We start from the raw sequence: 13,512 nt of genomic DNA, 5'->3' as shown, positions 1-13,512 counted from the left end.
CTATACCTAGCTATACTAGGGGCACCTATACCTAGCAATACTGGGGGCACCTACACCTAGCTATACTGGGGACACCTATACTTAGCTATACTAGGGGCACCTACACCTAGGAATACTGGGGGCACCTGTACCTAGCTATACTGGGGGCACCTATACTTGGCTATACTGGGGACACCTATACCTGGCTATACTGGGGGCACCTATACCTGTCTATACTGGGGGCATCTATGTCTGGCTATACTGGGGGCACCTCTTCCTGGGTATACTGAGAGCTCCTATATCTGGCTATACTGGGGGAACCTATACTTGTCTATACTGGGAGCACCTATACGTGTATATATTGTGGGCACCTGTACCTGTCTATACTGGGAGCATCTATACGTGTATACATTGTGGGCACCTATACCTGTTTATACTGGGGGCATCTTAGCCTGGCTGTACTGGGGCACCTCTACCTGGCTATGCTGAGGGCACCTATACCTAGCTATACTGGGGGCACCTATACCTAGCTATACTGGGGGTACCTATACCTAGCTATACTGGGGGTACCTATACCTAGCTATACTGGGGGTACCTATATCTGGCTATTCCGGTGGACACATATATCTAGCTACACTGGGGACTCCTATACCTGGCTATACTAGGTGCACCTATACCTAGCTATACTGGGGGGACCTATACCTGTCTATACTGGGAGCATCTATACATGTATATACTCAGGGCACCCATACCTGTCTATACTCGGGGCATCTATACCTGGTTGTACTGGGGGCACCTCTACCTGGCTATACTGAGGGCACGTATAGATAGCTATACAGGGGGCTCCTATACCTGTCTATATTGGGGTCATCTATGTCTGGCTATACTGAGGGCGCCTATACCTGTCTATACTGGGATCATCTATGCCTGGCAATACTGCAGGCACCTATGCCTGGCTATACTTGGGTCATCTGTGTCTGGCTATACTGGGAGCACCTATGCCTGGCTATAGTAGGAGCACATAAAAAAAGGGATATATTTTTCTAAGACCATTTCTCAGTTGTCCCCAGTTCAGAACCATCTTGGGAAGGTTTTCCTGAACTTGGGATTGCTCCAGATAATGATGAGGGCTTCTGCTGTTGGGAATGTCTGAAATATCATCCATATGATCATTACCTCTACAGTTTCAAAATGGTCTTCCTTTACAATAAGATACATCTGTAATATGTAGCAAAGGACAAAGAAGATTAGGAACATGACCATTGTTTTTATGGCAGAGATGTGGATCTGAATATTGGAACCAGTATGACCGATGTTATGGACGTGCTTCATAAGAGAAGACACTGTGACTAGGAGGGAGATAACTATCTTGGTGAATGGGAGACCATAGCCAAAGAAGCTGCCCAGAGCATTGTAAAGAGAAATCTCGTCTTTGGAAAAACTAGCACTTTGTGTCAAGTTCAGAGGGTGCTGTGGGGGGGAACCCAGCTTATCACCCAAGTAGTAGACCCAAGCTGAGCCCAATGACACAACTCCTGACAGAAACAGCACATACGGCAGAGACCCCGGGAGGCTCCTCTTTATCAAAATAAATAGCTTGTAGCTGAAGCTAGTGATGCTGATGCAGTAATGGGCACAGAGCCAGGCTACAAGCCAGTACTTAAAAGACATCTGAGACACCATAATGACATCCATGCGTAGATCAGGATTTGATTCAGATCTGTTGGAGAACCAATGAACAAAAGCCTTTGTAGCTTTCATGCAACTGAAAATAATGCTATTTATTCCAATGATGGATTGGATGAGGCTGGTTTGACTCAATTTTGTGTTTTTTGTTGTGTTTCTCACACTGAAGAACACAATCCATATGTTACAATAAATTGACACAACACCGAAAACTAAATGAAGGACGGCCCTTGTCACAGTTTGCTGATGCATTTTCTGTGCTTCTCTGGATCCTGGCTTAGTCTAGAGTGAGGTGACCAGACGCTGAATGCCGAGGATTACGTGATGCAAAGTTCTCAGTCTGATATCAAAACATATTTACATGTTTTACATGCTGGCTTGGAAAGAAATCCCTTTCCATAGAGAAGTGACTTTGCAATGGCTTAAATGTAACTATTTCATCACTGGTTGTTGTAGTATTTACAGTATGTGTGTAACGATTGGTGTCAGCACACAGAGAGAATCTGATTATTGGCAATCTGCCGTATCACCAACAATGCAGATATATACCTGGTTATTGATGATCTGCAGAATCACCAATAATACAAGTATAACTAACCTCTGGACACCTGATAACGTGTAAGTGTTAGGTGCAACAGTAGATGAGCATGGACCATGACCAGGTGGCCCTTGACCGTATGAGGAGTATCTCCTTGGTAAAGGATTGGAGATAACCAGAGAACCGGTGATTCCCTGAACTGCTGGGAATCAGACTCTACTGCAGTCAAAGGACTCCATTGGGATAGAGTCCCTGACTGAACTGCAGAGAATCCCCTCTGAGAGGCAGGGAGTCTCTGCAGCTACCTGACACCTAACCGGGTGGTTTCACAGGTAGTACAGCCAGGCTGATCACCCAAAGAGTGAGTGACAGCCAGAAGGGTCGGCCAGGCCGGGTCAGCAACACACGAGCAGATAAGGTACAGAGACAGAAGGCTGATTCGGTAACCAAGTACAGGCAGGGTCGGCAACAGGTAATCAGATGTGCATAGGTACCGAATCAGATAGCAGGAGAGAGGTCAAGAGAGCAATAGGTCATAACAGATATCAAGCGGAGGCCTAGTGTAGAGTGTGAGGTCCGTGGTCTCAACACCCAGGAACTGGTCTAAAGAATAACACATTACTGACACAGTATCCCTAAGCTGGGTGTGAGGTCCGTGGTCACAACACCCTGGAACTGGTCTAAAGTATAACACAGTATTGACACAGTATCCCTAAGCTTGGGTGTGAGGTCCGTGATCACAACACCCTGGAACTGGTCTAAAGTATAACACAGTATTGACACAGTATCCCTAAGCTTGGGTGTGAGGTCCGTGGTCACAACTCCCTGGAACTGGTCTAAAGTATAACACAGTATTGACACAGTATCCCTAAGCTTGGGTGTGAGGTCCGTGGTCACAACACCCTGGAACTGGTCTAAAGTATAACACAGTATTGACACAGTATCCCTAAGCTTGGGTGTGAGGTCCGTGGTCACAACACCCATTGAACTGGTCTAAAGTATAACACAGTAATAACACAGTAATCTGGTAAGAGTGAATTCCCAGGTCCACCTGGTTCTAACACACTGTGGGATCTGACTATGGTCTGAGTGCTAACACGTAAGTATTCACAACGGCAGACAACCTGAGACTGACCAGCGAGATCTATATATAGAGCAGCACTCCTCGGCGCCACCCAGCGCCGCTCAGCCAATGACGATCTGGCTGGGATCAGCTGATCAAGCTGATCAGCTGATTCCTCTTCTCTTGGCATAAAGGTTCTGCCTCCCAGTGCGCGCGCGTGTAGCTCTCCATCTGTGTGCACTAGAAGATTCAGATACACCAGACGCACGCTGCTGCGTGCAAACCGCCGGTCTGAACGCGGAGACAGCCGCCTCGCCGCCAGACCGCGCGGCGGCGTCTCCGCAATCCTTTACAATGTGTAGTGCAGTGTATATGTCGCAGTCTAGGGCTAATTTGGGTAGGGGAGGGGGGGGGATTTAAGATTTTTTTTAAATGATCATTTTGTTATTAATACAAAAAATAAATAAATAAAGATTGTTGCAACAATCAGAGACCTCCAAAAGAAAGCACTATTAGTGGGAAGAAAAGAGGGTAAAAATAATTTGGGTGCTAAGTTGTGTGACTAAGCAATAAATGGTTTAAGTTGCGAAGTGCGGAATTGTAAAAAAAAATGGCCTGGTCTCTAGGGGAGGGGGGTATAAAACTCTGGTCCACAAGAGGTTAAAGTGGACCCGAGATGAAAAACTAACTATAACAAGTAACTTGTCTATATATCTTATCTAAAGTTTAGATAGTTTACACAGCAAATCTAGCTGCAAACAGCTGTAATAGAATATGATTATTTCTTCCTGTGATACAATGACAGCAGCCATGTTGTTTGTAAACATTACACAGAGGCAGGCTTATCTGCATCTCCAGCACTAAAAAAACCTAATCCCCCCCCCCCCCCCCCCTCATCCTCCCCTCTGCCTCTGAAATCAATGGCTAGTAACACCTCCTCCTCCTGCCCAGACTGAGCTCCCATGAGCCCTTGCTACTGCCAAGGCTCTCTGAAAACCTGTGGGCGTGGTTTATTTAGTTTATAGGGAATTAGAGTATTAAAACAAAAACAAAAAAGTATTTGGCTTGAGGAATGCCCTATAAACAATAGGAAAGGAACACACTTATAAAATGAGTAAAAGTTCACCTCGGATCCACTTTAAATAATGCTCATATCCTTCTCAGTAGGTGGAAAGTTCCAGTTTAGGAATCAAGCATGTCATCCATGTTGGTGAAGTGGTATATGTAAGTGCTTTTCACCCAATGAAGTTTGTAGGTGTTCAGCAGTGCCAGGAGCATCTTGACATATGCACAAACTACCTGTATTCTTCTACATTTTCTCTCAGGAGAGATTTTTACATCTCCTCAATAAAATGCTTTTTATGCCTGCAAGAGAACACTCAGGATAATTTTGTTTGCACTTTTGATGCTCTGGGTCTGATTCAATTAAAAATCTCTCCTAAGTTTTCTCCTAGGAGATCATTTTCATCTTTTGGGCCTGATTCACAAAGTGGTGCTAACCCAGTTATCACGCCTAAAAGAATTTAGGCGTGATAACCATTGCACCACGCTGGTGAAAAGCCAGTTTAGGTGTGATAAGTTTAGGCGTGATAAGTTTAGATAAGTTTAGATCACGCGCAAAGTCCCGCATGCAAAGCAGCGCCATTAAACTCTATGCAAAGTGCACCAGACTTTGCTAGCGCAAAACATTTGATCAGCTGTGCACTGCGGTGCTAACTCAGTTGGTGGTATAGTTATCACGCCTAAACTTATGACGCCTGAACTTATCACGCCTAAATTGAGTTTAGGCGTGATAAAGGGCTTTTCACCAGCGTGCTAACTGTTAGCACCGCTTTGTGAATCAAGCCCTTTGTCTGGTTTGGGTGGGGGTGGGATTGTTTTGTGTGGTGCTATGGGTTACCAAAGGAAGGGACCTAAATCCTAGTGACACCACTGCATTGAAAGGGAGGCTATATTTTAATGTAATGTAAAGAGGCACATACAGTTAATCCATTCATTTTTGGACAAAGATAACTTTTTTCTAATTTTGGTTATGTACATTACCACAATGCATTTTAAATAAAATGCAGATGCAGTTGAAGTGCAGACTTTCAGCTTTAATTCATTGCAGTGAACAAAACAATTGCAGCCGAATCAATTCTGAGGTGTTCAGGGACATACTGTCTGCTCAAATCCAGCTAAATACAGTCAAATTGATTGGGCGGCGTTTCATGCTACAGATGGACAATGTCCCAAAACATACAGCCAAAGCAACCTAGGAGTTAATGAAAGTAATGAAGTTGAACATTCTTGACTGGCCAAGTTAGTCACCTAATCGTAACCCAAGTGAGCATGTGTATGCCTATGTCAGCGTCAGCCCTGTTTCTAGGGGCGGATGAGGTGTCCACCTGGAGCGCAGTGAGGTGGGTGGAGCAGCAGGCACCCAGGGACTCAGCCGTGGGGAGGGGGGCCTGGCTTCTTCCTACCTCTCCTCGGAACCCAATAATTTATGGGCAGCGGTCTTTTACTCACCTTCCGGGCTCTGTGCGAACACCCCGTTCTGCTGAGCTGCTCTGTCTTCAGCACCAAACGTCTTTCTGAAAATAATGAGTGCGACACATGATCTTCGCATTTACGGTGAGTAAAGGGAGGGAGGAACCGGGGCCCCCTCCTCACGGCTGTGTCCCTGTGTGCCTGCTGCTTCTCCCCCCCCTGCACCTATACTTGGCTAACCAATACTGGAGGCACATATACCCGGCTACCTATACTGGGGGCACCTATACCTGGTTAACCTATACTGTTGCACCAATACCTGGCTAACCTTTACTGGGGGCTCCTATACCTGACTAACCTATACTGTGGACATGTTCACCTGGCTAACCTATACTGGGGGAACCTATACCTGGCTACCTATACTGGGGGCACCTATACCTGGCTAGCAATACTGGGGGCACCGATACCCAGCTAACCTATACTGGGAGCATCTATTCCTGGCTATCCTATCCTGTGGACATGATCACCTACAGTAGCTAACCTATACTGGGGGCATCTATACCTGGCTATCCTATACTGTGGACATGATCACCTACAGTAGCTAACCTATACTGTGGGGAGCCTATACCTGACTAACCGATACTTGGCTAACCTATACTGGGGTAACCTATACCTGGCTACCTATACTGGGAGCACCTATACCTGGCTACCTATACTGGGGGCACCTATACTGGCTACCTATACTGGGAGCACCTATAGTTGGCTACCTATACTTGGGGCACCTATACTTGGCTACCTATAGTGGGGGCACCTATACCTGGCTACCTATATTGGGGGCACCTATACTGGCTACCTATACTGGGGGCACCGATACTCGGCTAACCTATACTGGGGTAACCTATACCTGGCTACCTTACTGGGGGCACCTGTCCCTGGCTACCTATACTGGTGACACTTATACCTAGATACCTATACTAGGGGCTAAATACCGCATCACAAATAAAGTTCTTGAGCCAAGGGTGTCAATTTTTATACCCTTACCCAGGGAGTAAATTAGCCTAAAAGAAACTGCCCTGGTGGTCAGCGTGTCCCACCTGGAAAATGAACAGGTAAAAAAAAGACTGCAGTTCAGAGATGACTTCTACATCTCTCTCTTGTTTCTGTGTTCTTCCGCTCTATCACCCCCACCTCTTCCTCATACTCTTCTGTCCCCCTTTTTCTTCTCCACATTCCCCTCTCCTTCCCTGTCTCCCCCCCTCCCCCCCCCAAAAAAACCCAGACAAAACAAATCAAAAAAGTCTCATCCTATTGTTGTATATTTGTCATATTTTTGGAATATAAGACAGACTTTTTTCCCCAAAACTGAAGGAGTAGGGGGCGTCCGAGAGAATTCACCACCGGGAGACTTAGGCGCAGGATGCAGCCGATATAGGGTTTATCCTGCTGCTGCACAAGTTCACGGTGGCGTTAATTGCTATTCCCCCTCCAGGTCCACGTGGATGGTGGGGAATAATGTAATTCAGCTTCCACCTATTACTGGCGGCCGAATTACAGTGTTTTCAAAGTATCTTCAGCTCCGTTTTCTGACGGTGCCAAAGTTACTGACTGTGCACCGCTATAGCTGTAATTCCTATAATGGCCTATGGTGGCGCCGGCTGTGCCCAAGTCTCCTGTGCTGCATTTGCAGTGTTTGGGGGAGGGAGGTGGTAGGTGTGCCTTACACACCGAGCAGCATATGGTAAAAAATGGTGCAGATTGTGTAGGGAAGCATTAGCCGCATCCTGCAGCTGCGCTCCTCTCCCACATCACTCCAGTCCTGCTTCTCCACGCATTCCTCTTCTCCTGCATCTTCCGCTACACTGCGTCAGGGTCACGCATGTCCTGCGGTGCCACCAGGGTCACACACTATAAGGGGAACAATTGACATGGATGTATGAGCTAACCAGGAAGGAGGACTGGAGCTGTATTGCAGCAAGCGGCCACGGTGTACCCAGATCAGGGATGCTCGGATAGTACTTTTTAAAACCCGAATTAATCTGGATCCGGATTGGAAGATTTTTAAATCGGATATCCGTCCCGGATCGGATATCTGGGTATTTTGAAAAGGGTTGTCCGAGCAGCACCTACCTATCTAATCTATACTGTGGGGCACCTACCGATAGTGGTGCTCAAATACCCCTTTTTAAAATTCAAGTTTGGTCGAATTCGAATAGTAAATTATTCGAGGTCAGTCGAATATTCGAGTCGAATAATTTTTACTATTCGATTCGACCTCGGACTTCGAGCTCACTATTCGAGTCGGTATTCGAGCTCATTATTCGAGCTGACTATTCGAATTGGCCTTAAATAGCTTCCAACACTTGTTTTGAGGGTGAATGATGCAAGAAACATCTTTTTTTCCGAGTAACAACAGCAAGTGATTATGGGGGATGTTCCTTTAAAAAAAAAAGGTGGAAAGAGAAGTTGTGTCCAGAATTTTGTTCAGTACTGTATATACTTCTTCTTCTTCTTTATCTTCTATATCTTCTTCTTCTTCTTCTATATCTTCTTCTATATCTTCTTCTTCTATATCTTCTTCTATATCTTCTTCTTCTTCTTCTATATTGTCTTCTTCTTCTTCTTCTTCATCTTCTTCTTCTTTTTCTTCATCTTCTTCATCATCATCTTCTTCTTCTTCATCTTCTTCTTCTTCATCTTCTTCTTCTTCATCTTCTTCATCTTCTTCTTCATCTTCTTCATCTTCTTCTTCTTCATCTTCTTCTTCTTCTTCTTCTTCATCTTCTTCATCTTCTTCATCTTCTTCTTCTTCTTCATCTTCTTCATCTTCTTCATCTTCTTCTTCTTCTTCATCATCTTCTTCTTCTTCATCTTCTTCATCTTCTTCTTCTTGATCTTCTTCATCTTCTTCTTCATCTTCCTCTTCTTCATCTTCATCATCATCTTCTTCTTCTTCTTCTTCTTCATCATCATCTTCTTCATCTTCTTCATCTTCTCCATCATCTTCTTCTTCATCTTCTTCATCTTCTTCATCTTCTCCATCTTCTTCTTCTTCATCTTCTTCTTCTTGATCTTCTTCATCTTCTTCTTCTTCATCATCTTCTTCTTCTTCTTCTTCTTCTTCTTCTTCTTCTTCTTCTTCTTCTTCTTCTTCTTCTTCTTCTTCTTCATCTTCTTCTTCTTCTTCATCTTCTTCTTCTTCTCCTTCTTCTTCATCTTCTTCTTCTTCTTCTTCTTCTTCTCCTTCTTCTTCTTCTCCTTCTTTTTCTATATCGTCTTCTTCTTCTTCACTTATTTCTCTTTTCAATTTTTTTTTAAAGAAATGCAGCTATTTTTGAGCGTAACAAATAGCTGGTGGCGCACACATGTTGGAAGCACCATTGTATGTGCTCCCTGGCAGTGGAAACACACAGACAGCAGGAGGTAAATTCAGCAGCAGGAGGAGGAGGATGAGTGTGTGGCAGCAGGCAGTCAATGAGGCAGGCAGCGTGACATAATAGCCCTGGCACCTACCGGTGATACCAGGGCTGTAAATAAACACAGCAGGCAGGAGGTCCCAGACAGCGGTCGTGCAGCCCACATCGTGTCCAATACACAACTGGGACAACACAGTTTTCAACCCGGGCACCTCTGAAAAATTAAACCTTTTTTTTTTTTTATGTTTTTTTGGTTTTGTTTGTAAAACAAATTACACAGATATATAGCTATTTTTTGACGTAATAGCTGGTGGCAGAGTGGCAGCAGAATGTAATTCTGTGTACCCTGGCAGTGGGAAACACAGACAGACAGCAGCAGCAGCAGGAGGAATGGAGGAGTAGTGTGAGTGTGGCAGCAGGCAGGCAGCGTGACATAATAGCCCTGGTACCTAGCGGGTGATACCAGGGCTGTAAATAAACACAACAGGAGGTCCCAGACAGCGGTCGTGCAGCCCACATCGTGTCCAATACACAACTGGGACAACACAGTTTTCAACCCGGGCACCTCAGAAAAATTAAACCTTTTTTTTTTTTTTTTTTCATGGTTTTTGGTTTTGTTTGTAAAACAAATTACACAGATATATAGCTATTTTTTGACGTAATAGCTGGTGGCAGAGTGGCAGCAGAATGTAAATCTGTGTACCCTGGCAGTGGGAAACACAGACAGACAGCAGAAGGGCAGTACACAGCAGCCCACTGTAGTTGTAAAATGTGTGGCTGCAGGCGACGTAATAGTCAAAGTGAACCAGGCTGGCTTAGTGAGCAGGAGCCAGGAGGTGGCAAAGGGTGGTAAGGCACATTAACGATGGTTCTAAGTTCCGGCAGCCAGTTCATGTCCCCCTCTCGCCGACAACAGGGGCCAGGAACTCGCCTTCCACCCACGCCTGGTTCATCTTGAGAAACATCAGTCTGTCCACAGACTTGTGAGACAGACGTGAGCGTTTCTCGGTGACCACGCCACCAGCTGCACTGAAGCAGCGCTCAGACAGCACGCTGGAAGGGGGGCAGGACAGCACTTCCAGAGCGTACTGCGCCAGCTCGCTCCAGATCTCCAGGCGCTTGACCCAATACTCCATGGGATCAACAGGGGCATCGCTGTCAAGCCCGCTGTAGGACCCCATGTAGTCAGCCACCATGTGGGTCAGGCGCTGGCTGTGACCGGAGGAGGATGCTGCTGCATGCACCTCCTCTCTAGTCACTGCTGCCGGAGCCTCTACAGTCCTGTAGAGCTCGTGGCTGAGAGACAGCAGGTCTGTGGGGCGCTTGCTGCTGGATGCAGGCACCTGCTGCTGCCTCTATGCTGGCTGGACAGTGGGGGTGGAAGGCTGGGGGAAGGCTTCCTCCAAGCGCTCAACAAGGGCCTGCTGCAAGCTCCTTATTTGTTGCGCTGGGTCTCCTCCTGCAGGCGGCAGGAACTGGCTCAACTTCCCCTTGAGGCGCGGGTCCAACATCATGCTGATCCAGATGTCCTCCCTCTGCTTCATCTGGATCACCCTGGGGTCCCTGCGCAGGCACGTCAGCATGTGCGCTGCCATTGGGAAGAGGCGGGCCACGTCTGCTGGCACATCGACGGCAGTGCTGTCCTCCTCATCCTCCTCCTCTGCCGCCTCATCCTCTCTCCACTCCCGAACCAACTCAGCTGCGCTGTGCTGATCCCCCTCATCAGCAGCAAGGTCAGGGACCTCCACCAAGTCCTCCTCCTCCTCCCCCTAAGAGGTGGACTGTGCAGCTGCTTGCCGCTCCTGCTGGTCCAAGGCTGCCGCTCCCTGTTCCAGCACAGCATCGAGGGCCCTGTTCAGCAGACAAACCAGGGGCACCCACTCGCAGACCATAGCATGGTCCCTGCTCACCATGTTAGTGGCCTGCAGAAAGGGAGCCAGCACTAAGCACACCTGCTGCATGTGCCTCCAGTCATCATCGGGGACGATGGACGGGATGTTGCTGGTCTTGTCCCTTCTCTGAGCGGCGGAAACAGTGGCCAGGGCAAGGTACTGGTTGACAGCGTGCTTCTGTTCAACCAGACGCTCCAACATCGCCAGGGTGGAGTTCCAGCGAGTCGGAACGTCAAGGATCAGCCGATGGCGTGGCAGCTCCAGCTCCTTTTGCACGTCTTCCAGGCTCGCACAGGCTGCAGCCGAGCGCCGGAAGTGACGCACAACGTTCCTTGCCGTTTCCAGCAGTTCGCCCATCCCCTGGTAGTAGTGTTGGGCGAACAGTGTTCGCCACTGTTCGGGGTTCTGCAGAACATCACCCTGTTCGGGTGATGTTCGCGTTCGGCCGAACACCTGATGGTGTTCGGCCTTTTAAGTTCGGGTTCGCCCCGAACTTCTAATGGCCGCCGAACAGGGCCGAACAGGGCCCCTGTTTGGCCGAACAGGGCCCTGTTCGGCCGAATACTGCCCCCCTATGGGGTCGCAGGCATAAGGGGGGAGCATGCCCCGATCGCGGGGGGGGTCGGAAATTCCCCCCACCCCCTCCGCTAGCGCTCCCCCCTCTGCCCGCTTCCCCATTCAAAAGTTTAAGCAAAGTACCTGTAGTGGATGGCCTGGCAGTGGGCGGCACTGTGGAGTGAGGAGGAGGAGTCCGGAGAGTGACAAGTTGAGGGAGGCCGGGCAGCGGGCGTGAGGTCAGAGAAAGGGCGGAAGTACCACAAGGGTACTTCCGCTGAACCGCCCGCTGCCCGGCCTCCCTCAACTCGTCACTCTCCGGACTCCTCCTCCTCACTCCACAGTGCCGCCCACTGCCAGGCCATCCACTACAGGTACTTTGCTTAAACTTTTGAATGGGGAAGCGGGCAGAGGGGGGAGCGCTAGCGGAGGGGGGTGGGGGGAATTTCCGACCCCCCCCCCGCGATCGGGGCATGCTCCCCCCTTATGCCTGCGACCCCATATGGCCCCCAAAAGCTGGATGTTCGGAAAGTTCGGGGTTCGGCCCGAACATGCCGAACATCTCGGCCATGTTCGGCGAACTTTCCCGAACCCGAACATCCAGGTGTTCGCCCATCACTACCTGGTAGGTGCGCAAGAACTTCTGCACCACCAGGTTCAGCACGTGGGCAAGACAGGGGATGTGGGTCAGGTTTCCCCTGTCTATTGCGGCAACCAGATTGGCCCCATTGTCGGCCACCACCTCTCCGACTCTGAGGCCTCTGGGGGTCAGCCAAATCCTCTCCTGCTCCTGGAGTTTGGCCAACACATGGGTTGCCGTCAGCTTGGTCTTCCCAAGGCTGACCAAGTGCAGCAGCGCTTGGCAGTGGCGGGCCTTCACGCTGCTGCTGAGGCGGGGGGTTTGGCCAGGTGTGCCGGAGGATGGCAGAGGATCGGAGGAACCTGCTGCAGTTCCCCCGACCCTGCGGGGTGGCACCACCCACTGTGTTGCTGCTGCTGCTGTGCCCGCTGCTGCTCTCCCATCCTCACCCCCTTCCACCAAGCTGACCCAGTGGACAGTGAAGGACAGGTAGCGGCCTGTCCCGAAGCGGCTGCTCCAGGAGTCCATGGTGACGTGGACCCTTTCACCAACCGCGTGCTCCAGCCCTCGCTCCACATTGGCCATCACAAAGCGGTGCAGTGCAGGAATGGCCTTGCGGGCGAAGAAGTGTCTGCTGGGGAGCTGCCAGTCTGGGGCTGCGCAAGCAAGCAGCGCACGAATGTCGCTCCCCTCCTGCACGAGCATGTACGGCAGGAGTTGCGAGCACATGGCCCGTGCCAGCAAGCCGTTCAGCTGCTGCACGCGACGGCTGCTGGGAGGCAGAGCCCTAACCACCCCCTGGAAGGACTCGCTCAAAAGGCTCTGGCGTGGCCTTTTGCTGGCACGGGAATCAGCAGACACAGCAGAGGAGGCCACTGAGGACTGGCTGCCAGAACAGGCCTCAGTGTCGGCGGCAGGAGTTGCAGAGGGGGGAGGAGCAGTGCGTTTCCGCACTCCTGCTGGTGCTGCTGGAGGAGCAGGAGGGCGGGTGGCTGCTGTTGCTGCTGCTGCTGCTGAAGGCTGTGCAGTGATGGGTGTGGTGCCACTGCCAGCACCAGATGCCTTCAGCCTCTGGAACTCCTCATGCTGGTGGAAATGTTTCGCAGCAAGGTGGTTGATGAGCGAGCTGGTGCTGAACTTTAAGGGGTCTGCACCTCTGCTCAACTTCCGCTGACAGTGGTTGCAAGTGGCGTACTTGCTGTACACTGTGGGCATGGTGAAAAAGCGCCAGATTGGTGACAAAAACAACCCCCTACGGCATGGAACCGCTGCTGCCTGTCTCCCTGTGGTGGTTGGGGGGGGGGGGGGCTTGGGTGCGGCTGGTGGTGGTACTG

At 49.4% G+C, this 13,512-nt stretch overlaps 1 protein-coding gene across 1 annotated transcript; it reads right to left on the bottom strand.

The window, feature by feature from the left end:
* Positions 1 to 1,050: 1,050 nt before the first annotated feature.
* LOC137526200 (taste receptor type 2 member 40-like) lies at positions 1,051 to 1,740 on the bottom strand. Its single transcript, XM_068247418.1, has one exon. The coding sequence runs from the start codon at positions 1,738 to 1,740 to the stop codon at positions 1,051 to 1,053; it is 690 nt and encodes a 229-aa protein (XP_068103519.1).
* Positions 1,741 to 13,512: the final 11,772 nt, after the last annotated feature.

The sequence above is a fragment of the Hyperolius riggenbachi genome, chromosome 7 (assembly GCF_040937935.1).
Source record: "Hyperolius riggenbachi isolate aHypRig1 chromosome 7, aHypRig1.pri, whole genome shotgun sequence".
NCBI lineage: Eukaryota > Metazoa > Chordata > Amphibia > Anura > Hyperoliidae > Hyperolius > Hyperolius riggenbachi.
Note: the sequence above shows the minus strand (reverse complement) of the source record. Positions and strands in the feature narration are given on the sequence as shown.